Raw genomic sequence first — 27,055 nt, 5'->3', positions numbered from 1 at the left:
ATGAGATCTCGGCTTATACTGTCTCATCAAAATGACCTCTGCCTTCGACTGGCATTTGGATCCGAGCCCGAGACGTAAGGATTGATGCCTTACAATGGACGGTAGATCAAAATGTGCCACGCGGGCGACCACATTGAAAATCCATTGGAAAATCGATGTTTTATACATTAACTAATAGCTATTTGAAATCATCTATATGTCGACTCTATATATCCCATTGAAATGAAAGACATCCCAGAGTCTGCCAAACCTGTTTCATATTTGGATGTTTTAGTGACTATAGATGATAAGGACCAAGTAACACCTAAATTGTATCACAAACGAGATGACTTCGGCTTTCCTTATTCATGTAGTAATATTCCACTATCACCTTTTAATGGGCTTTATGTTTCCCAACTTATTAGCTACTCAAGAGTTTGCTCTGAATTCGATTAGGTTTTTAATCGAGGCAGGCTATTCACTGATAAGTTGATATTACCGGGATTTCAACGATATCGTTCAAATGCAGCTTTTTGTACATTCTATAGTCGTATTAATTTCAGTTATTCTTTAATACTTGTAAATGCAATACATTGTTTTTCAAAATCCAAATGCATACTAAATATTTACTGTTCTTTAACTGGAGGAATGTTTGTAAATTTGGGCTTCATATATGAATATGACGATTTATTTTCAAAGAATTTGATGCACAATTATTAGAAGTCAGTTCACACAAAATTGGAAAGCAACACTCAATTTTTTTTCTTTTATTATGCCCTTATACTGCAAGTTGTACATTTCATGATAATAAAGATTTATTCTTTAAGGACAAATTTAGAAAAGTGTACAGTTTTCTTCGAGAATATAAAAATAATTATGTTTAAAAAAATTAATGTACATAATTGTCATTCATTTTTATTCTTTTCCCATCACTATACAAATTAACCTTTAATGGACATTTACTTTTTATGTGCATTTTTATCCTAAGGCTAAGCTATACCTTCATGACAGATGATTGATTGAGAAATATGAATATCGAAGCAACAGTAATGGGAACTTAAATAAAGTATACAACGCATCGGTGATTCAGTGGTAGAATGCTCGCCTGCCACGCGGGCGGCCCGGGTTCGATTCCCGGCCGATGCATAAATTTTAGTAGGAAATTTTGTTTTAAAAAATGGAATTATTCCGAGACAACGAATTTATGGAATCGTTAAGTTCACCCAAAATGTTTTAAATTGAAATCAGATTTCATTTTGGTTTCGTGAAGGCAAAAAATGAATTGCGTTTAAAAAAACTATCAGTTATAATATAAGACATTAAGAATGTTAGTAAGAACATTGCCTGAACCCCCAACCTCATCCCTCTAAAAAATAAATATTTGAACAGGTCTTAAACACAGACCCTTGGAATAGTGGTGGTACCTAGGAGAAGTAAGAATCCCCTATTGGTCGGTCATACCCACCGTAAACCATTTGTATTGATCAGACAGACAGAACTTGCTGGAGTCAAAGTCAGTATAAAAACAAAGGCAAGTCAGTCAAAATACGACCAAAGAAAAGGCTAAATTTGGTAATTAATATTTAAAGATATTAAAACATTTCTTCATTTACAATGTTTATGCAGAAATTTGGAGACCAGTTTTTCAGACAAAATGTTGAAATTTCCATTAAACCTCTATAAATATTGAATGACATGTTTTCAGTTAACAATATCCCTTTTCCAATTATACATTAATAAGATTTCATCCTTCAGAACTCAAAAAAGGAAAGAAGAATAAAATACTTCTTTAATTATCTTAATAAAATTGTATTGGTTTTCCTCTCTCGATCGACTTATTAAAAATGACCAGATTCAAAAATTTTTTTGACCTCAAGAAATCTGAAAAGTACAATTTAAAACTGCAGCATCCAAATTCTACGTGAAAAACCTCACCTACATGGAGTAAAATATGAAACATACCGCTACGTCTGCAGCTAAGTGATATGCTGATTGTTGAAACAAATATGCTTGATATTGGTAACATTGTGAATGAATTTAATATCGGTGTAGTTTTTCTGTTAACGGTGTTTATATTCATAGAATCATACGGTAATACATGCATAAACTATTTTACGTTCACGCGAATCACACTACATGTATGTGCTCTTATATGTACATGCATATATTTTGTTTGCCTTCAGATTAAACTTATTCCCTCCACCAAACAAGTTATAGTTGGTTTTAGTTAACCTACATGTATAGCTAGATGATAAAAATTTATTAATTATTTCCTACAATACATGCATATAACCATATTCTTATTTATCAAATATATTTGCATATCAAGTCAACCCTACCCATCATAATACCAATCAATGTTCATTATCAAATTAAAAACAATGTTAATTTTTTCTTGCAAATTATCAAAATGTTTTTTTTTTAATCTGCAGTTTCAAAACAATTTTATTTCCTGTTTTTGTACGGTACAAATCAAATGTTATTCTAGGAAGACATTTACATGTCTTGTACTTTTCCCTGAAGGCACGTTGTATTTCCTTGACAGGTGATAAACAGAATAGTATGAATAATCTTTGCAACAAAAGGAATACCTTAATAAGGTGTTATAACGCATCGGTGGTTCAGTGGTAGAATGCTCGCCTGCCACGCGGGCGGCCCGGGTTCGATTCCCGGCCGATGCATATTTTTATATAAAACTACTCTTTGATAGAAGTCTTTTAGGTCCTGCATGTAGTTGAGCATGCACTTTACATCCTTTCATGTTTGTAGCCATGTTTTTACCTTGTCGTTCAATGTGTTTTCATTTCTAAATTCTTATTTATCATAACCAGTCCAATGAATACAATTTTATTTATGGAAATCGGTCCAATTATCAATTAATAATTTTTCATTGAAATTCAACGAGATTTTTAATAACATCATATCAAATATGTGTCCGAAACATGTGTAAGAGCTTTTTTATTGTTAATATTCAAGTTTTTATTACCAGGTGTGTTTGATTTTCTTACGTTGCACATGATTGACAATATTGGTGAGTTGGTTTTGCTTTCTCACATTTCTACTCAAAAATTTCTGTTTAATTTTTCATTAGTATTTTTCATGAAAACACAACCGATTCTGCCCATTTGATACATCAAGGATAAAGATACATGTAACTTCGTGAAAGTACAAAAGTGTACATGTATATCATTATAAATGGAGATAAGGAAGATAATTCAAATTCAAAACAAACAATCAAACAATACAAATCAGGAAAAACGCAAACAAAGCCCTCTTAATCATCAAAGAAAAACCTCGTGGATTATTCAGCGTGTAAAAAAGTTCTAACAATGGGTATAAAATACATAACGTTAAGTCTGCATCCGTCGTAATGATAAATTGTTCTTGCTGATAAGGGCATTGCATCGACCTTAGAAGTTGCAAATGATGACTTCAAACCAATCTCGAAATTTGAATTTCAATATTTTTTAGATTTCATAACTTTGCTAACAAGCTTTCTTAATGTTTTGGCTAAGCAGTTATATCAGTTATGATAAATTATTGAAAAATCTAGAAAATATTGACTTCAAATTTGAACCCATGACACTTTTAAATTTATAAACTGTCTTTTCGCATTTGTAAAATAATGTTGATGTTACGATTATAATTTTAAACGTCTCCAACAAGTAAAATGGAAACAATAAATTAATACTGATCAGTAATTAAGCTCAAAGTCCATTAAAAAAAGTAAATTGTGAGCAGATCTTATATTTTTAAAAGATAGTTTACATAAGAAAATTATGGGACCGTCTTAAATTTGAAAAATATGCGCTCGTCTAAAAATCCCTTTCGGGGGTCTAACAATCGCCGAAAATTAATCATACCATTGCAAAAACGCACACTGATTTATTAAAAAATTACTAAATAAGAAGAAGAGTTGTGTTTAATTTGAAAAAAATCGTACAATTTGACCGTTTTACTATAATTACAGAAATCCAATTCATATTAAGCACTACAATGTTTATGTTTTGCTATACAGATTCTTTTTACAAAGTTTCAATAAGATTATAATTCTAATTAAAATTTCCTTTCCAAATTACACACTGAAACTTTGCTTTTGATGGAAGTGAAGCTTTCTCCAAACATTTCAGTCAAATTAAGGTTGAGATTGGGTGTTTTGTACTGAAAACACCCTTATTAATAATCATGTATTACGTAATACGTGTTTCAGTCAGCCATTTTGAAATGGAAGGATTAGATTGAAGGGTAAGGATTTTATATTTGACACGTTATTAAAATAACTATCAGATGAGATTAGTATATTTACATATTTCTAAAATATTATATGATAATTTATAAAACAAAAACAATGTCAAGAGCTGTGAATGTTTTTTTAATTAACTTGATAATCATCAAATATCTAGCACAAGAATATGTATTGTATTTATTTTACATCAACAATATTCAATTATTCCTGAATGTATTTTTATAACACTTGGACCTAAATATTTCTCGTAAAAATTATATTGTTATATTTTTGCGAAACATGTTTTGCTTCTTCAACGAATTAAAACTAGTCTTTCGTCGTTCATAATAAAAACTTCTTTTATTATCCCAAAATGTCGTGAATTATACATGTTTCTTGTGATTTCCACTATTTCCCTTTTTAAATTAATTATTATCATAAAATCTCATTCGACAAAAATCACCCCCCACCCCACCCTCAAAAAACAAAATCCAAAATTAGCGAATAAATGATTTTTTTTCAATTTAATAACATGTCTAGATAAAATAGACATTCATTAAATGCCATTTTATTGACCCTTTGTTTCAAATATTTATCTTTTTTAAAGAAAAAAAAAACAACTTGAGTTTTAAATAATGTGAAATTTTAAATGTATTAATATTTTAAAACTTCTCCAGAGAAAAACGTACAATTTTTATTGGTCTCGACAAATGGTCGAAATATGTCGAGATAATGGACAGAATCAAGTTCAAAAGTCCACTAAACAAAACAAACCTGAAGCAGAGCAAACACAGACCTTAAAAAAATCAGAGATTGGTCATCAAATAAAATTCATTTATAATAATAAGAATCAAGGAAAAATCATGATTGTCAACTTCCCTGATATTGTTCACAAGATCAACATTCTTTTAATATTTTTGAAGAAACAATTACAAAAGAAAGTTGTTTTGAGAATTTCAAAAGATTATATTCTAAGACAATTGTTTTCGTTAAACACAAATTGCAACTATCGGATAAAGTACTCAAATACATAGAAAATAATTTAAAAATTATACTACATTGTACAACAGATGTTTTTCAACTTTGTGTGTTTTACAGATAAAACTAAGGTTGAAAACCGAATTTAAAATATTATCAAATATAGTTTTTAAACCATATACAATTGACCAGTTATCCTTTCCTTAATTTTTTCTTGAATAAGATTGCACCATCATAAACTGCATTGGCTTAAGTGATATTTTAGAATTTTAGGTTTAAAATGCATGACTAATGAGTATTTTCTAATGCCATTTTAACCGGAAGTGAAGTTATGTTAATATGCGCATTAAGAGTAGCATCCTTAGTCACTTGTGTATCAGACTAAAAATGTAATCTTTCATTTAGTTCATTATTGTATTTGAAGTATTATTTGATTGATATAAATAATATTTTATAGATAATGTATTTATTGTTTGCTTTTATATATTTCAAAGATCAACTATATCATGCAAGTTCGCAATCAATAAAACACGGCAAATTTTCTAGCATATTATTAAAATATTGACATGATGCTGCCGCCGAGTCGCTGTTTTGGTTTTTATACTAGTGCCCAAAAATAATTGATAAAGAAAAATATTTAAATATGAAAAAATCTTTTGAATTATGACGTATTTAAATGAAATATGAAGATAAAGGAAGTATAATCAAGCTCTAAAGACCCTTAAACATTACAAATTGGTACTAGAGCAAACGCAGACCTCAAAAGCATCAGAGAAGTGGGATCAGGTGCCATAGAGAAGTGGATCATCTACTGTCGACAGTCACAACCGGTGTGTTCTCCTTGTCATGATCTGGCAATCAAAAAATTCCATGAACAATTCAGTGTGTAAATAATGATCTTACAATTTGTACGAATATTATCAATCAGTATTCGACTTGATGATAGAATATTGTATTTGCTGCATGACGAGTCATTATATCGACCATGGAATTTTCGAAATGCTGACTTTAAACAAGATTTCTGAATCATATTTATCTTCTATTTTGACATTCATTTCTTCAGGAAATTGTCATGTTTACCAAATTGCAGTAAATACAAAAGTTGTCATGTTGTAAATTTTGTATTCACTGCCATCTGGTGAGTTCAAAAATTTTCAACATGACAAAATGTAATGTATTGATGGACTTCACGTCCTTATAATTCTTATCATCTTTTAAATTATCAGATTTTCAAATATCATCAAATACATTTACAGTTTTTAGTTTTTTCATGATTCAGAATTTGTGTTTTATTGAACATATTTGCTGATACTGACATTTGATTAAATTTCAAAAGATTTTTATATAAAACATAGCAACAGGTTTTTCTTCCTATTTTATCTCCTCTATAAAAACAGCAACTAGAAAATACTAGTGTCCGAACATAACTGTTTTGAAGTTTCATGCGATAATATGTTAATAATTGTTCTAAAATATGTCACGCTTTATCAAAAAAAGGCTTACTGTCAATCACTTGACATTGAAACCATAAAGTAAATGCTATATTTCTCTTGTCAGGAGGGATAACATGTCAACCAACTTTTTCATATTTCTATAATAGAGACATTAAATTACATTTTGATTAATTATTAGGAACATTTTATTCAAACACTTCTTTAAAAATCAATATCAAATAGAATACAGAAGCTATGATTAAAATCAGAAACGGACTGTGTAAAAGATATAGAAAAAATAATTTATCAATCAGAAATCTTTAAAAAGGAACTATACCTAATGGCAGTAGGGCAAAGCTTTAAGACGTTATAGTAAAATACTTCTGTATTTAGTGGGTTTTTTTTTGGCATTTTCAATCTAAAACATAAAAACGTACAGTAAAATATAATGGAACCGAAACATGTTCTTCGTATTATGACAACTGTAACGCTCATTTTAGTGAATCTCAAAAGTAGTTGTTTTTAAAATTGCAGTGTTTATAAAATATTAAAAGAGGTAAAACGTGGACATATTAAAAAATCCTTTAAGAGATTTTTTTCGTAGGAAAGAGTATACTAGGCTATCGAAATTATTTGAAACACACGTTATTGAGGTACGACGTTTTTTGACGTTAATGCTTGGAAAATGCTTGTATTCTTATGAAGAATTCCCTGGCTGGGACATTCAATTTGATATATAACGCTTATCCATGAGGTCTTTAACAATGAATATTTTCTTATATTACAGTAATGAAGGAGAAACTTCAGGAGTACTGTGCAACAATATATTCGAGAAGTGGTTTACTTAACAATTCTAATGCACTTTTGAAAATTTTTACCAAAACCAACAACATAAAAACTCTCGACTTCTCAACTTTACATACAACCACCCCCACGATAAAATTAAGTCCAGGCTTCTTTTTTTATATCATTGGCATCTGCTTTTTAAAATAAAAGTGGAAATCATTTATTTACTAACCCTGTCATTGATCATTTGCAAAGTTATTTAAAAAAAACAATCTGAAAGTACACACAAGTACTCTGAAGTTGATTTTAACAAGATTATAGGGTTCTCTGATGATAATATCTATGTGGTTTTTGAAGACCAGGTCATCAAACGTCCTGTTATTAGCAGACCTATTTTTGTATTCATGTGAAGCAGAATTTGTCTAAAATCTTATACAAGAAAGGAAGAAAGCAATTGCTTTGGCCATCAACTGGATATTTAGATATATCGACCATGTAATGTCAATGAACAATTGTTATTTCCATTCTTATGTTGACACGATATATCCCGGTGAACTCGAAATAAATATATACCACAGAATCTGACATAATTGTTTCATATTTGGATATTTTACTTGAAAAAGATGATAATGGTAATCTAACAACCAAGCTTTAAAATAAGCGTGACGACTTTAACTTTTCAATCGTCAGCTTCCCTTACTTATCCAGCAATATACCTTTATCACCTGCATACGGGGTTTATATCTCAGTAAAATTGATAGGCAAGAACACGCTCTATTTATGAACAGTTACTGAAACGAGGTGGTTTATTCACATGCAAGTGGATGAAACAAGAGGATGCTCACCCCTCCACTGCACCTGATTTCAACTCTGATGTTTTGTAGGTCCTTGATAGCTCTGCTCCAAATTTGTATTGCTTAATGGTCATTAGAGCTTGAATATTGTTCTTTATCTCCATATTTTTCATTTCACCCAATCTATGTTTCTAGTTTACACCTAATTGAACTCCAAATAAGACTCAGTGGAACCTGATCATATTTGATTATACTAATTACTAAATGTTTTGATCAATGTGATAGCTTAAACTTTTCTATCGTCATCGTTTCTTATTTTTGACTCAATATAGCTTTAATGACTATTGGTCTCCAACTTGTTCAGTACCAATAGCATGATCTTCATGCAAATACTTTTTAAACCGAAACAGACTTTCGACAAATCAGTGAATTATAAAAGTCAACAACTATCATCTTTAGGATCAACAATTGCCATAGTCATGTTGCAAAAACAATTTCTCGTTTTACAAATGTAGACTGGCGTTTTTCATACAAATAATCAGAGTATTATTTTCAATATATATATTGAATATGAATTTCTTTTTCTTCTCTACCCGATTATGACCGTTTGAAAGGTCTACACGGATGCTTCTTTTTCTATGTTATTACCTTATCCCACGCACGGTTCTTTCAGATTCCCTGTTTGCTCTGTTTATTAAATTACTTTATTTCGGATTGTCTTTGCAATTTGCTCTCCTCTTCCCCCCTTCCACTTCCATCTTTGTTCTCCATCTCTTCTGTCCTCTTCATTTTCTTCCTCTCCTTCATCATTTATTTACTTTCTCCTCACTCACGCTCCCTTCCCTCCAATTCACACACTTACTCTCTTATTCTTCTTTCACCATTCTTTCTCTCTCCTTCTCTCTCTCTCTACTCTTTTTTAACCGATTGATAGTCATCTAGTGTCGTCATACAGTATTTCAAAAACAAATATTTAAGAAATCTATAAGTACCGTTATGTTGAGATTTTCAATCCTCTAAAAAGTTATCCCCAAATGTTTTATGTAGAAGTACATTGTATTATGATATTGGCGTCCTTATAGGAGGTTTATGATTTGGAAGCAAATACAGGGCAGAAGTTCAAAGGCTACTCCTAGACCAAATTAAGGTTTGGGGCATAGCCTCGAGCCTATTTTTTTCAGCTGGTGAATTTTCAGAATCTTTGACATCTAAATGTCGATCGATGTCAAAAGGAGACTAAAATGAATTGGTCTGAATATAAAATATGGTGACATTTGACTTTTATACATTTCCTTTATATATACTGACTGGAATGGTTATGGCACTATATTTTGAAGAAGAGTTGTTTGTTTAAAAACTATCTTGCACTCGATGCATCTTTAGAAATACGCTAGACTGACGTATTGATAAACACTATAAGGATCCGTGTAAACAAATCACAAGAGCCATTGTCCTCGGTACATTGCTTTATCGGATGAAATCTTACCCAATCAGGCATTTTAAAAAAAAACAGTGGTTGTTTGAGTGTAATAAATATTGTGTTTTTTAACATAATGGTTTGCAAATTATAAAAATGTATATTATTTATATTCAAATAAAATATTTAAAAGAATCCAGTTCATCTGGCTTTCCGGTATTCAAAGATTTCCATGTCACTGGTCGTCATAGGTCGTTTGGTTATTTGTAATCGGAGTAATTGTTATTACTCGCGTTGGTTAATGAACCGATGAAGCGAATCTAAGGTTGCATCGATGAACACGCCCTCAAGAAATAGCCACGCCCAAATAATGAATTGTAGGAGTTACCTCCCTTGCAATACAATTTTCTAATTTTATATTATATGAACAGATTAATATATAGATACATGTACTTACGTGTTGTTGAAAACTATTTATTTTGCTAAGAACTAAATAATAAGAATAAGGGCCGTGTTTTTCAAAAGGAAAGACAAACAACTTTTCCAAATTCCATAGGACTGAAAATATTTCTCATATTCTTATAAGCGAGACTATTAATGTAGAATATTTTTATTAAATATTGTTTTGAACTTAGTTGTAATTCAATTTTTAAAACGGATCTCAGATACTTTTAAAAATTTAGCATAAGAAAATTAAATACTCGAATTATAATTCTCTTAAAGAAAATATTATGCAGATACGAACTGAACGCAGGAAATATATTATTGATTTTGGTCATAATCCTAGGTCATTTTACAAACCGAATCCGAGTTACTTAAAAACTGGGATTTTTTTTTTCAGATATTGACTGCATTTACATTTCCCATTAAGTTTACGTGTAGGTACGTATTTAACGAATTGACGCATATCTTTTCAGAACTTCAAAGATATCGTAATAAAGAACTGTTATATATTGAAGGAAAAAGTTTTATGTTTCTGTTAAAAGACAGAATGTGGGATGAAAGGTGGAGAGGGACAAAGAGGGAATTAAAACAATCCATACGTCAAAAGTGGATTAGAAAGACAACATCTTGCAATAATATGATTATAAATTTGAACACTGCCATCCCAAATAATAAGTTATCTCAAGATGCAGACGCAGTCAGTACTATTCATTGGCGTCTGCATTCTGAGTTTTCTTTGCATTATATCACTTCCCGTTTCTGCAAATCAAATGAATGAAAAATGCCAAGAAGCGAGTTCTTTGATCAACAACATAACTGCATCGACACCTCGCGACGATGACGGATGTGTTATGAAATTTCGTACGAAGAAAGGAGTTTGTTGTTTGATAGGAATAAAGCTGAACCAACGGGAGCATTTCAAGGGGAGATTTTTCATAGAAAAGCAATGCTTTAAATTCAAGTGTCTCTATGGAAAGAAGAAGAAGTGGGAGAAATGCAAATGCAAAAAGAATAAGGTAAAGTTGCCAAAGCGTCGCCCTAAACCTAAACCAACGACCACCAGAAAACCGACTACAACAACAAAACCAAAACCAAAACCTACGACACGAAAACCGAAACCTACAACAAAGAAAACGAAACCTACAACACTTAAACCGTTACCTACCACCCAAAAGCCAAAACCAAGTACACAAAAACCGAAACCTACCACACAAAAACCAAAACCAACGACAAAGAATCCATTTTATGGATGCCATGTTCCAGGATCTGATGTTGTTTATCTACCTGGCATGGAAATTCCAGAATTATCGACGAAATGTAAATCGGCATACTGTAGCGAAAATAGCGTCATCGTATATAAGGCGGAAGATTGTGAAGTATCAAGTAATCCCCCTAAACCAACAACACAAAAACCGAAACCTACCACACGAAAACCGAAATCAACAACAAAGAATCCAATTTATGGATGCCCTGTTCCCGGATCTGACGTAATTTATCCACCTGGTATGGAAATTCCGGAATTGAAAACAAAATCCGGTGAAAAATGTAAATTGGCTTACTGCAGCGAAAATAGCGTTATCATCTATAAGGAGGAGGATTGTGTATTATCAGGTTTTCCCCCTAAACCCCCTACGACCACAAAAAGACCTGTAACAGCGCCACCTTTACCACCAGGGTGCACCGCCCCAGGATCCGGTAATTTTTATCCACCTGGAGTCGAGATAGCTGAATTGAAGACAAGATCCGGCCATAGATGTGTTTCGGCATTTTGTGGCAAAGACGGAGTTATCAAATATACCGAGGATGACTGTTTTGACCCGATGGATTTTACCACTCAACCTTTGCTGGGAACAACGCCTCCTTTTCATTTTACAACTTTAACGCCTGGAGAAGAATAATATAAAGATATGGAAATACAAAGTATGTAATTTTTGTATAAACTTTTTATATCTATATCCCAAAAAATTAATTGAAGATCATCTTTTTTTTCAGTAAAAAGAAAACAAGAATCTTTCATTTGTTCTAATTATATATATATATACATGTATGTTTATAATTTAAGTTAATGCATTTCTTATCAATACAACTCAATTTATCAAGTTTGTTTTATCATTATTTTAGGTATAACCTTTATAAGGAATGGTCTCTGAATATATTGATTCTTTTATGTATTTTTTTTTCAGGTTGTTAAAGAATCAAATGAATTGTCCATCGAAGTTTCTGATTACCAGACATTAGTGAAATCAAAACAAACATTTTTTAAACATACAATAAAATATTTGTTATACCAGGAAATGAGTTGTTTGATTTTTTGCTTCGTTAGAATACTTATTTCTACATGTCTATAATACTGAAAAAGTTAATATTTATCAATTAATCTATATTTATCAATGCTTTACTTAAAATCAGAAACTTCGATACTTTAACTGAGTTGAATATTCATGAATGAAATAAGTGTTCTAACAACTTGCTAACAAAGAAAACAAAGGCTACAACTTTTGATTCTTTGTTTAAAAGATTTTATACGAATAATGTCAAAATAAATGGTGTTGTAATTATCAAATTTTTATTAACTGTGAATATATTACAATGCAGATTGAGCAGGTGTGTAAATAAAGAAGCATTTTTTGTACAAACGTTAATAAAGATTAACCATATGCAGGTTTCCTGCTGGTAATTGCTTTGTATTTATCACACTGTTTTTCTCATTGCAGGATTTGTTTGCTCTTTTTGACAAAGATGATGATGATGACGACGACGACGACAATGATGAAGATGATTAGAAATTAAACGATGATGAAGACAATAAAAAGATCTGGTGTAGAAATTGAATTTTTTCAAACATGTCAATGAGTGAATAAATTTTTGTTCCATAGAGGTATCTTTGCTCTCCTTAGATTCTTTGAATAACAAATCTATCAATGATCTTCAGTTTACTGGAACCTGGAAATTTACGTATGAGTAATTAAATTGGTATAAAAATAAGACTGTTTTAGAGACACCAAAACTGTGCTTTACATTAGAAACCATATTTTGCATGAAAGATATCTGTTAGAAACATCAAGCCGTATTCAAGCTCAAAAGTCCATTAAACCATACAAATAAGGACTAGAGCAAACACTGACCTTTAAAACATCAGAGGTGGGATCAGGTGCCAAAGATGAGTGAGCATACCTGTCAACCGGTCATGTTCTCCAAAAAAATGGACTTATACATGTATGAGACTATTATAAACAGGCAAAGATACGATGTACTCTTCCTCAGTGGATTGACAAACTACTCACACTCTGTAACCTGACATCTTGTCTATCATGGGTTAATGGGAAATGTTGATAGCAAGGACTAGTAAGAATTTAAAACTTAATTTTCTCAATCATATTAATAATTTAGTATCAATTTGATCACTTTTCTTTGGAACCGTCTTTGTTAATGTTGGACTGGGGGGGGGGGGGGGGGGGGGGGGGGGGGAGTAATGTTCGTTGATTTCTAAGGTCACCCTTACGCACGAATTTACATCTCCACAAAACACTGCTTTCAAATTGTCAACCTCTTGGTTTATTGAATTTTTTTCTCATTGTTTTAGATGTCCAAAATGACTTTGATAAGTTGAATGCGAACACAATCTTTGCCTATTTAATAAATGTTTGACCTATAAACGTTGAAATTTTAGATCAAAGGAAAGTTTTTGATGATGAAGATGCTTATTTGAATTAAGGGTGATACAATCTATCCAATGTGAACCACCAAAAATCTATTTTTTTTTCTCTAATTTCAAACAAAGAAGCTTTATCAGAACTGACTTAAGATCAATTTTAAAAAGAAGAATATCATATAAAGTTAAAGTTCAAACCGATTTTGCATTAAGATGATGTATAAAAGAACAAATACATGGGCGTTTTTCATTCTTTATAATTCTTTATAAATCTACAGATACTTCGTGTAATAATTCCAGCATGTTACCTCTTTTATTAAAGTTAATCCTCATTTCAATACCTAACCATTGTAACAGAGAGTGTCCAGACATATGTGACCATTCTACACTAAAGGGGAGAGGGATTACGTAAATCCCATAATTTATGGACTGTCATTGAGGGATTGCTATTATTGTTTCTTTTTAAGGATATTGATGATTTGAAGTAGAACACTCACTGTTACATCAAAGATTCTGATACATTAAGAAAATAGGCCAACGTCAAAATAAAAGAAAGGTTTGGTAAAACATCACTTTAAAATGGTGTCATATTTCTACCCACTACATGCAAGATAAATTATGTTAACATGCAACATAATTATGTAGACATGCAGCATATTTATGTCAGCATGCAAGTTAATTATGTTGACATGCAAATTACCAATCTTATAAGAAAATATTATTTAAATATGGGTAAATTTACTTACTAACGCCGGTATCTGATATCGTAGATGCAAGATGCAACATAATTATGTAGACATGCGGCTTATTTATGTCAACATGCAAGATAAATATGTCAACATGCAACTTAATTATGTTAACATGCAAGATATTTAAGTCAACATGAGGATTAATTATGTAGATATGCAACTTATTTATGTTAACATGCAAGATAATTATGTGAACATGCAACTTATTTATGTCAAGATATTAATGTCAACATGCAAGATGATAAGTTGCATATCAACATACATATCTTGCATGTTGACATAAATAAGTTGCATGTTTACATAATCATCTTGCATGTTGACATAAATAAGTTGCATGTCAACATAGTAATGTTGCATCTTGCATTTACAATGTCAGATACCGGCGTAAGTTAGTAAATTTACCCATATTAAAATTATATTTTCTTATAAGATTAGTAACTTGCATGTCAGCATAATTAACTTGCATGTTGACATAAATATGTTGCATGTCTACATAATTATGTTGCATGTGAACGTAACTTATCTTGTATGTAGGGGCAGAAATATGCCACCATAGTATGTTTCATTCAGCAATCATCTTATTCCCTGTTTTCAAAGATGAAGACTCGTGCTTTATGGCAAATAGGACGATCGGAAATTAAGCTGATAATTTTAGTCTCTCATTTTCGCAAAGAGGGGCATTTCATTTGCCTATCTGTCTATCTGTCAAAAAGAGAGTTAAATTTTGATATACTATTTGAATAAAAAATATATATTAACTTTCTTAGGATATTTCACATATGGATTTTTTAACCCCATGTCTTGACTTCAAAAGAATTTAATTCACTTTCCACCAAATTGACAAATGAAACTTTTATAATGCAATACAAGTATCTTGTTTGATCAAAACTGTTTAATATGCGATAAAAGCAGGTGGTAGAAGGAAATAAAAGGGAAACTGCATAACATTTAATGAAAGACACTTGATTTTTCTTCAAGATTCGATGAAGGGACCGATTTCGGTACTTCGTTGCTTTACCTCTTTGACCTGCTTTAGAACACAAGTATTTTATCATGGTCATAATTTTTGAATGGGAGAAAATATGACATTTATATTTCTTGTGTGCATTTTGTGTGCAAGAATTTTCCAAAAGCACTATGAGACTATGACCTCATGATGTGTAATTTTAACCTTCCTTTTACAAGTTCTACATTGGTTGATCGATTGATTGAATGTTGTTTTAGAGCCCATTTAGGAATTTATAACTCTTATAGTGAAGTGAAGGGTTTTGATATTTAAACCTTCACTCGGCACCTAGGACCATTGAGCATGCAGTGAGGGTTCTTTATCGTGCAAACGACTACCGTGAAAGAGTGTCTCGATTTTTAAGAGGGATATGGAAATAATTAACAGTATTCAATTTCAAAGTCCATAAAACAATACAAATTAGGAGCAGAGCAAACACGGACCTCCGAAACATCAGAGGTGGGATCAGGTGCCATGGAGGAGTGAGCATCCTCTTAAGACCCACACATTTCACTTCACGGTGTTTAGCACTCAAGGCGAAGGAGCAGGTGCTACATATAATTTTTTTTTAATAAAGTCAGTCGTGGCCGTGTTCGAACACCTCCTTTCACGGCGCGAAAACTCGACTAATTCACGCGCTTCAGTGGCGGCCTTCTATATTGGTAATAAGCTTTTAATGAGAACACATGGCCTTAACATTACCTATGACACCTTTAAGAAAATGAAATTTTTTCATGACCTTGATCTAGAAGTCTTACCTGCCTTGCAAAAATTGAACTACGAGTATATAATGATATTCAATCTCATGAAATTAACCTTAAAACTTGGTACCGTTCGATACAGAAATTTCAAACCTTACAAACAATTTACCAAAAAATATTTGCATTTATCTAATGGTAGAGTACATAATACCAATGAAGCAGAATATCAAAAATCTTTGAATTTCTATACTATTCGATCAATACATCATCTTATGATAAAAATAGATAAAAGATATTTTTTGTGAACGGTAAATGTCATAACGGGGGGGGGGGGGGGGGGGGGGGAGTAGAAGGCAGGGGTCTGGAGGTTGCATTGAAGTCTCCAGTGGATCCAGGACAACTTGAAAGCCTGGTGGTGAATCCCTCGGAATCTGACGAAATCATTATAAATAAGATGATTAAAATGAAGGTAAATGTTTATCATATAAGATAAATTATATATCATATTAGATAAAAATAAAATCATACCGAGGCGGGGGGGGGGGGGTCGCATGGTGAAGTTCATATTGTAAATTGAGGCATGGTCCAATTTACATTTACATGCTATTATAAAAAGTGGGCATTTTAATAACTTTGTTGTAAATAATAAATAAAGTGCTTTAAAGGTAGTCCGATCCTCAGGTTTATAAAATTAGCAGTTAAATAATCAAAAATACTCATAAAAGTATCTCTGAATCCACAAATTTATGTAAATGTATCCGATAGGTATCCAGGCATTCAGAGAAATTGTCATGATTTTTATACTTATTTGGTATTTTTTGTTTTCTATTTCTGTCATGTATTCTATAATACATAGTGTAAAAGGCGTTTGCTATCAATGCAAGACACCACAAATCACTTCTCATTTCATATCATGCTAATAAGCATTGGTATCTATAGCTGGGTTCAAGAAAATCTTATTTCTCTAAAACTGTATTAATTTTTTCACCTTTTATAGGGTACAAATGTCAACTTTTATAGGACCTTTTCTAAGACTTCCAAAGACCATGAATCTAATTACAATGTATAAAGATGAATAAAATGAAAATTGTTGCATGAAAAAAATTCATTTTCAAGCTTCATTTATATGCATTTCAAATTAAATATTAATTTTTGGTGTTATCTTTCCTGGCTGAGGATCGGATGTCCTAAAATTCACAAATATTTAAAAAAAAATAATATGCCTTCAGTGAGAGTCGAACTCACGACCCCTGGTTTACGAGACCAGTGCTCTAACCACTGAGCTATGAAGGCTTGTGATATATGACTGTTTTCCATCTCAAACTGGAGGTCGAAAAAAATGTAATCAATATACATATCCCACAGATGTTAAAATCAAATATTGAAGTAAAGATTTCCTTTAAAAATACGTGGCTAACTTTTATCAATACAGATAAAGACAGACGTGAGACAAATGATTATTTATTATCTCGCCAACGGTAACTTAGTGATAATTCTTTTTATTATCTGTAAATATTGTAATGTTAAGACGCAAAGTGTATATTTTAAATATGATTATGAAATATGCTAAGTATTTTATTTTGTTTTTCTTGGTTTAACAATACATTACAGTAACTGTTATCGCATAGTTTGTATGGAAGTTGTAGGCCAACATAGTACGCTTTTCGTCACATTTGCACAGAAACTTTATCCATTCACGTCATATCGTGACGTCACACAAGATGATCAGTTTAATGAAGCCTATGGAACGCCATATGGACAGGGGTAAAATTTGTTTAAATCATTCATAATATTTTTGAACTGAAATAGGTTTATGAAGATAACAAGCAGCAATTATAGACCGTTTGACGGTAACTGTGGTACTGCTCTTTTTCATGGTAAAATTATATAGTTTGGTGAAATATATAGCTGCAGATCTGTAGCGTTATGGTTTTATATAGTAGTCTTTGACCTCAAAGACTACTATATAAAACCATAACGCTACAGATCTACAGCTAGGTGAAATATGACGTAAAAGTAATTGTTTAAAATACGTTATTTAATTATCTATCAACAAAAACTCCGCCAACCGCTATTATTTTGCCCTGCAAAAGTGTAGTATCGCAGTTATCGTGAAGGAGCTAATATAATAATTCTCGAAAGCAGAGCAATAAGAGGTCTCCAAACACAGAGGTGCATGGAACAATTGTCATGGAGGAGGGAACGAACTCAGCAAGAAAAGAATATTTACTTTTTGGATAAAGTTAATTAAGTTTTCTCTAGATATAAATATGAAGGGAAAACGTGCAGGGATAAAAAAGCAAAATTCTAAAAATGAAATAGAATGGTCCTTGCCACAATAGCTCCGACATTTTGTTCTCTGACGATAACATAGTCCTTCAGGTAGGGAGTCTAAATAAATTTCATCTATATAAAAAAGTAATTAACATCAATATTTGCTTAAACAAGAGCTATAAATTCCATATCCAACTACTGAATATCGAATTGGTTTCAGTGATTAGCCGGGCTTATTGCTCAAAGAGCAATTGCCGGCTTATGTCATCCTGTTTAATACAGGAAGTCAACCCCATAGTCGCCATTTTAAAGTTACGTGCAAAAATATACTCTCAACCGCTTTTGAGATAATGCAAACGCTAAATAAACAACAAAATAAAACGAAGTTTTATCTAAATAAACATTAGTAGTAATGACTTTGAAAACTTCAGTCTTAAGTCAAAGAACATGACAGTTCATTAGCGTAAGGATTTGTGATAATCAGTGTTATCGTAACTCTCTACACATACGAGGAAAAGCAGGAGAGGGAACCAAACTGGCCTGTTTGTTTACATTCAGCTGCGGTACCTGATTAATTCTGATTCTGACAAAATCGGACCGTGGTATTAGGATTGAAAACTCACTGTCAGTGTCTTATCATTTATATTGACAGTTTTAGAATAATTTTTTCATCGGAATTTTTAATCTGATATTCTTCTTATTTATCTGTTAATTAATACAATATAAACGTATGATTTATGTAAGAAATTCATTCTACTCTGTAAATGAGCCCGGCTCTGTACTTTGAGTACTTTCATTTTTCGTTTTGCCTCTGTACATGTATTAACTATTTTTCGTTATTGTTTCGAAAGCTCTGACGTAATAGCTACATGTAGACGATCTAATGTGAGATTGATTGATCTGTTAAACGTCCCATTCGAGTTTTTTCCACTTATGTAGATAGAGAGTCATCGTATGTCGGGGAAGTACCTATACTCGGCAATCAGAGTCATTGAGCAGTGAGGGTTCTTTATCGTGCCAACGCCTACGGTGAAGCAACAGCTTGCTTTTTATGGTTTCATCCGAAAAACCTGTACCTTCCGGGAGGAGGGCAGCTAGAAAAAAAAAACACTTTACTTGAAAGCATTCGAAAAATCTATTTTGGGTTTGGGTTGTTGATGTTGTTTCAACTTCATTTCCCAACCGAATTTTACTAAAACATGACCAAATTACCATGATTTTACGATGTTACCTAAAAGCTTGGGCAAAAGGGGCAGCCAGGCTTTTAATGAAGGTTTTCAAAAGGAAAAGGTTATGTTCTGGAAAAAGAGTGCCCCCCCCCCCATTCTACGTGTCTGACAGTGAACTGATGAAGCATGCCCAAATGTTTGAAAATGTAAAATAAAGGAACATGTAGGTTCTTCTGTAGGTTGACTCGGAAAAGTGAAAAAACCGTGTTTCGAAACTACAGATTGGATTGGATTTTTGAATTTCATCACTGTTTGTTATTTAATTCCAAAACCTCCAATATCATGATGCTTTGATATATATAATTTACACTTGGCTGTCTAAGTTATGAACAAAAAGATTTTTGGTCGCTGAGTAACGACTAAATCCTTACGACGCGGGTTCGAATCCCACTGAGGGACGTGTAGACTGTGCATGGTCCTTGGGATGAGACCGTATAAAATGAAGTCCTGTATCGTTGTAGGTGCTGGCACGGAAAGGATCACTCACGGCTCAAAGTCAAAATTTGCAGCCCTTCGACATCAAGAAGTGACGTCTCAAAATGATTGAAAAAAAAAATTGAAGGAGCGTTAAAAAAACAAGTAAACCTGGTGTTATCAGATGAAGTGTGGATTAAACGAACAGTATTCAGACTCAAAGGTCATGGTTAAGGCCATTGAATCAAAGCAGGAGCAGAGCAAATACGGACGTCTAAAATATCAGAGATTGGCTCAGGTGCTATGAAGGAGTAAGCATTTTCCCTTGACTTGTCATATCCGCCGTGTCCTCGATCCTTGTTATTTTGATAGGGCAAACGCAAATATCCGTTGAAAATTCATCAAGTTTGAAATAATGTTTGTTTGCCTTCCAACACCTCAGGATAAAGAAAAGGCTGGTATGTATAGTTAAGTGGGGAAATTTCTTTAAACCAAAATCAATGAATGTATAAAAACTATTGCATAATGCATGAAAAAGTAATTGTTCCCAGGATGTATTCAAAGATTTGAGTTAGGCCATTTTAGCCTGTCCGTTGTTAGCAGGCAACAAAACCGTTTTTTCTTACAGATGACTTCATTGTCAAATCTAAAATGTTACTGTAGATCGCTAAATTTTCGTGATACCTTATTTCGCGAAATAGCAATTTTGTACTTTTAGCGTGACAATATTTTAGCAGCTATGGTTTTTGTTGAATATTATCCTTACTAATGCATATATACATATATTATTTTTCTCATTTATTCCACGCTCTCTGATTGGCTCAAACTTAATCACAGGATCAAGTACTAGTATATAACAGAATAAAGACTTGTGTTACTATTTATAGATTCTGCAATGCATATCGACATGATGTTTCTAAAAAATGGAAATTTTTTTTTTCTGTTAGCAATTATAGCTTAATGAATGCAGTGTATGACTTGATGTAACTGAAAAAGAAAAATAAACTTAAATCTGATGTTTTGTAATACAGTAATTTGTAAGACGTAAGAGTGCCTTGAATAAGGATCTACTTTATATTGAAATACATATTAGAGATGCTTTTTAAGAATCAAAACAAAACATAATAAAACAAGTGTAGCTCTTTTAATTATAAAATTCCCTAAATTACTCTATCAATATAAAGGAAAAACAATTACATTATACAGCCCAAATTAATTTTGATCTATAGTCTCTAAGTGTTAAAAAGACAAGAGAAAAACTTATAATTATGGCTTATTCCATTTATCTTCAAATTTTGTTCTGTCAATCACCGTGAAAAATAATATAATAAATGTAGCCCTTTAATCCGGTCAATCCATAGATAAATCGACTTCACAGAAAAGCATATCGACTTCGCACTTCGTGCTCGGTCGATATGCTTTTCTGTGAAGTTGATATATCTATGGATCGACCTCATCAAAGGGCTATATTTATACAATATGCATATTTAAGCAAATGATTTGCATTATTTATTTGTTGAAAATGCAAATCATAAAATCCGTCAATATTTTCATACTGGTAACGTAAGGAACAAAAGAGTGCACAAAAGATTACGACTTGGCTGTAGTCCACTATACAGTCATGTATTTACCATAAATTTTGAAAATAACTTAACTGTAATTGTGACAGGATTTTGATAATTTGTTCTGAATTGTTCTTATTTTGGGAGCCGTTGATATAAATTTTTCATCACTCTTCCTTAACTAAAATATTTTATTTGATCGTATCATTTAACTGCAAGAATATACTGCGATCTTTAAATCACTTCAGAAATATATAGCAGCTTCCAGGAGTTTTGTCCTAGTATTTATACACTGTTTCCTCATATTTACGTTTTCTTGTATTGTATATAGCAAGCCTCTTGTTTTCTTTTTTTAATTTATTAAGCATGTCTCATACTTGTTTTGAGTCATGTTTGAACTCAACTCAGTGTCTGTATTTTATTCTTCGAAATAAAATATAGTTTAAAATATATTTTGTTAGTCATTCCTGAATATGATTGGCTGTCTCGACGCCTGCGAGCCAAGGATGTTCATTTACATGTAAGCAAGTGCACAGTGGCGTGTTATGTGCTAAGGATTATAATAATGGGTCTTGTTGGAGTTTTATTGATTCAAACTCTGGTATATGGTTACAAATCCTGTAATATTTGAGAAAATTGATAACAACAGCTTTGAAGTACTGTAATAATTATCTTTAAAAGTTGTTGGCTTTAAACTTGTCCTGAACGTTATTTAATTAATATAAAACCAATGAACCTTAACATTTTAAGATTTATTTTATGAAATATAGTGAGATGTCTTTCTCATACATTAATAAAGATGTCAAATGACCACTGTACTGAATACTGGGGGTGATACTAAAAACTTAGGAGCAAATAAACTCTTACAAATATTATTATGTTTGACATATGATACATGGATATATATACATGGTCACAATTTTGCTAGAAAAATTAATGTAACACAATTTTTATGGCAAAATTTCAAAATACTTCATCAAGTTATATACAAGTATGCCATAACACATATTCATATATAGCAAATGTCAACAAAACCGAACACATCATAATGATACGACACTGCATCACATATTAATATACAGGTCTAATTTTATAGGTTTCCAAATGCGTGTGCATGTCCTCTAGTACGACGTGTGTATCAAAGGGGCCAAGGGACATCTTTATAATGACTCCATAGAAAGCAGTGCCCGATAATGGTCCTTTATCTTCCATTTTCCTTTCACATGAGAACAAACTGTCCATCCATCACGTGACCTTGGGGAGTTGTAATCTGGATTAAATCGACTAGCAACCATCATACGACCGCTTCAGTGAATCTGATAATAAAAATATCAAGCAATGAACAACAAAAGCAGTTTTCTATTCATTATAATTGAAGATCTTATTTACACACGCAGATTACAATATATATACAAATCAGTTGAATGTTTAAAACGATCACACACACGTTTCTGCACTTAGATTTAATTGTGAAGAGTTAAATACCATCTTGCACGAAAACGTCGATATCTTTTATGAATGACAATGCAGTAGGCCTTGAAATAATATTCTCATTCACCTTGCCTCTCACTTCCTCGAATTCAACGTTGCGATTATCTCTGGAATTTGAAAAAGCATGACGAAGGAGAAAATTTTTAAAGTCACTCGGGTTAAATAAATTGCTTTATGATTTTAAACAATGAAACATATTTTTCACAATAAGTGTCAACTTTAAAAATATGTTTTGAGTCTATACATGTTTTCTCTCTAAAAATGATTATAGAATATATTCTTTTCTCAGATAAAAAGTGAATGGCATAGTTCTAACATGACCAGAACATTCCAATCCTGATTAACTATTGTTTTTAATTATGATGGGTTGAAACGCATTTGTATGTAATTAATCAGGGTACTTGTTACTTGTTAATCCTTGGTTAATCCCTAGAATATATTTAGTGTCAGGGCGTAAAACATACAATCCAATAACGGATTGGACGTTTAAACAAAGACAATTAAACTTAAGACGTAAAAATCTGATAAGTGATTAAACTTAATACATGTAGTGATTGATGTTCATATTTTGAAAAATAATGATATTGAAATTAAAGAAAAAACAGATATATATAAAGGGAAACAATATTTACACTATATGAACAATTCAACAAAATGACAAATATCAAACTATACATGGCAATTCCAAAGCAATTATTTAGAAAATGTATAACATTGCGCGTGAAAGATGTTTGGTAGACATTTAATGTTGCAACGAGTTAACAAAAGTTCAATTTAGCGCCTTTATCAATTAATGCATTTATATTTATGTAAAAAAGACATTTAACAATGTACAGAATGTATTAGTTTCCAAGCGTTAAATAGAATTTTATAGACCATAAAACTTACGAAATGATGATTTTAAACTAGACTGCTGATATTCCTGTTCCAGCATCTTTTTTGTCAATAACCTTCCTCTTTATAAAAATTGCTCATACGCAGAGCATGCTCTTATATAGAATTACAGGTTATTTCTTACTGCCGAGAGTCTATGTTAAGAGTGAGATACATGTATTCTAATTGATACTCATTTTTATGTATTGAGAGATACTTTGGGTGTTTTTTAAACTTTGTTACATTTCTGTTATTCTTAATTAGGGTATGAATTGAGGTTGAAGTGAATGATTCCTTAAAAGTTGTGTACCTACTATTAGATGTACAATTCTCTGTACCTTGTTCAAATTTGAAGGTATATTTATATCTAGAGGTCCTATATTAAGTGTGAGATATATGAATCTCTTTTTAGAATTCTGAGGTTATTCTTAATGAAAGGTGTCTTACTTTTAATATTTTGTCAGGTTTCTTATGTTTTTCTGTTTGAACGGTTCTGTAAATGATTCTCTTTACTAGTCAGAAATTCAAACTTCAGTTAATTTTTCTTGAGTTATTTTTAGTTAGAGAATCTTAGTTGGATGTGAAGTAAGGTTTTCGTACTTGGTTACTATTCTAAAATGCTTTTTATTCATAGAATTATGCTGAAGTTAGTGAGGTATGATTTTAAGACGTTGAGATTGAAAACTGTTTGCCATGTTCATTTGTTATTCTGCCTACTTTGTTAGAATTGTTGAAATGATATTTGTAAAGGCGTTTGATTTTCTTACCTAATTGTTAAAACTCTTGAATTTTTATTTTCAAGGTTTTTTTATATTCAGGGTGAGATTTAAGATATTCATTAGTTTGTTACAATACAAATTTTACTCTTTATAATTTCACTTTATTTCGATTATTAAAATATTGTAACAGTTATTAAGAAGATATGCGTTAAAAGTAAGATGTATGATTTTCATTTTTTAAATATTATTCTAACAATTTTAAGTGAACAGCTTTAACAACTTTAACAAAGACCAGCGCAAAAAAGAATAACCTTAGAATTCTAAGATGGTAGAATTTCTATGCAACTGTTATGATGACCAGTCTTAGGGATAATATATATGTTTCCTATGACTTGGATAGAATTCTTAGGTTATTCTTGTTCAGATGGCCTGCCTTAATGTATGAGGTGATCAACCTTTTTCACATGACCGCCGGTGAGGTAACTGTTGTAGATCGTAAACAACGATTCTATCAGCTCACCGGAAATACAGATGTGTCTTTGTTTTGGGTCCGTGATACTTCATTGTATATATGATATTTTAATTGGTTTAATAACGCAATAGTCCAACAAGTCTCAACAGAGGATCTGCTATGTTGTTTATCGAAATTTTCATTTGAACTCTTGATATTTTGCCTAATGTTTCACCTCCTTATGCATTTTTAACCGAAATAATGTTTCTAAGATGAGGTTGAGGAAAATTATTGAAATACCTAAAAATTAAATATTCTAGAATACTATGAGAAAATTTCATGTATATATACATATTAATGGCTGAAAAGTATTTGATTAGCAGATTATACTTAGATTTGCACTTTCTGTATACATGTATATCTCATTCAATTTTGAAGATTTTTTAATTAGCGTGTAAAATTTATTATAAACTTATTAACTTCTTTACTTGATATTTCTAGAAAAAAAGTAAAAAAGTTTTTTGTGGAATATCATAATAGTTCTAAGCAATAAAACATACGTTTAAATTGAAATAATTTAAGAAAAACTTTTGAAGAGAAACAGTTTTGGTTTTACAAATAAAACAGAACAAGATAAAGACTATAAAGTTCAGAAATAAGATTAAATTAAAATATATATATATGAATAAGTTTACTAAAACATTTTGACAATAAACATAGATAATACACTGTATATGATGTGAACCATAGATAATGTGTGCTTCCTCGAAGCACTATCTCCTACAATGAAATATTTAAGGAATCACATGTTTCATCTTTCCTGGCCCAGTTTTGAGAGTTTTTATGCCAGGGCATCAACAATTTTGGGAAACATGGGATAATTTGCATAACGGGCCACATGAAGCCCAGTTTGCTGGAGAAAAGATTTTTAAATATTTTTCCTATATATTCCTTGTTATGTCCCATGGCATACTTCATGATTTGAACAAATTTGAATCTACACTACCTGTGATTCCTTATATTTCCTGGCCATTTCATTGTGAAATAAAATATTCCTATGTAAAACTTAGACATTAAGAATGTAGACTAATCGATTTAAATTACACGAGGACTTTTTAAACATGCCAATTTCAATAGTCCTCGCACACTGACGTCAAACACAAAGGCAGCTGCACGAGATTTAAATGCATATTTGGCCTCCTTAGCGTCAGACACAGAGACAGATGCGCACGAGATTTGCATGCGTATTAGGCCTCCTTAGCTGCTGACCTATCGACCTGCCTAATTTACATTCCGGCAGAATTATCAGGAAATCAACTCCGCTTACTTTCAAAGGGTTATTATAGAGAAAAAATTTAGAAATGGAAATATGTGGAGATAAAGAACAGTCACCAATCCCCACCAAGATCTACAGTACTTGTAATTAAGGAGGGCATAAAATACAGCCCCATAAAAAAAACTCATATCTGGATCAGGTGCCTTTGAGGAGTAAGCATCCCTTGTTGGTCTGCCACATTGCTTATGAGCCCTGGGTAGACGGTAGACGGAATACTCCTTAGCCAAATTTAGCATAAAAACAATGTCCTAACAGTTGGTATGAAATGCGTCAGCCAAAAATCGACTCAATTTTAGGGTACATGTATTGTTTATTTTTATAACAACGACTGTATAACGATATCAAAGCTATAGCTTTAAACGAGGATTTATTTCACTCATAATTATTTTTAAAAGAATAAATAATGATACAAGCGTTTCAATATGTTCAAAACATTTTGTAATAAAACTGATGTACTGTATAATTTCAATGCAAACAAAATGAATGCAAATCTGTCTAACCACAACATGAATTATTTTTCTTACGCATACATGTATATATTA

General features: G+C 31.7%; 1 protein-coding gene and 3 non-coding genes across 4 annotated transcripts; 3 read left to right on the top strand and 1 right to left on the bottom strand.

Annotated features, from left to right (window-relative positions):
* The first annotated feature begins 1,054 nt into the window (after positions 1-1,054).
* Trnag-gcc (transfer RNA glycine (anticodon GCC)) lies at positions 1,055-1,125 on the top strand. The gene has a single exon. It is a non-coding gene; the product is annotated as a tRNA-Gly (tRNA).
* Positions 1,126-2,589: 1,464 nt separating this feature from the next.
* Trnag-gcc (transfer RNA glycine (anticodon GCC)) lies at positions 2,590-2,660 on the top strand. The gene has a single exon. It is a non-coding gene; the product is annotated as a tRNA-Gly (tRNA).
* A 7,818-nt stretch (positions 2,661-10,478) lies between these two features.
* Positions 10,479-12,010, top strand: LOC134275918 (proteoglycan 4-like). The gene has a single exon (XM_062758195.1). The coding sequence runs from the start codon at positions 10,743-10,745 to the stop codon at positions 11,952-11,954; it is 1,212 nt and encodes a 403-aa protein (XP_062614179.1). The 5' UTR covers positions 10,479-10,742; the 3' UTR covers positions 11,955-12,010.
* A 5,374-nt stretch (positions 12,011-17,384) lies between these two features.
* Positions 17,385-17,457, bottom strand: Trnat-cgu (transfer RNA threonine (anticodon CGU)). The gene has a single exon. It is a non-coding gene; the product is annotated as a tRNA-Thr (tRNA).
* Between the last annotated feature and the right edge of the window lie 9,598 nt (positions 17,458-27,055).

This window comes from Saccostrea cucullata, unplaced genomic scaffold (assembly GCF_032062105.1).
Source record: "Saccostrea cucullata isolate Sc308-1 unplaced genomic scaffold, CSIRO_AGI_Scuc_v1 ctg139, whole genome shotgun sequence".
Taxonomy (NCBI): Eukaryota; Metazoa; Mollusca; class Bivalvia; order Ostreida; family Ostreidae; genus Saccostrea; species Saccostrea cuccullata.
Note: the sequence above shows the minus strand (reverse complement) of the source record. Positions and strands in the feature narration are given on the sequence as shown.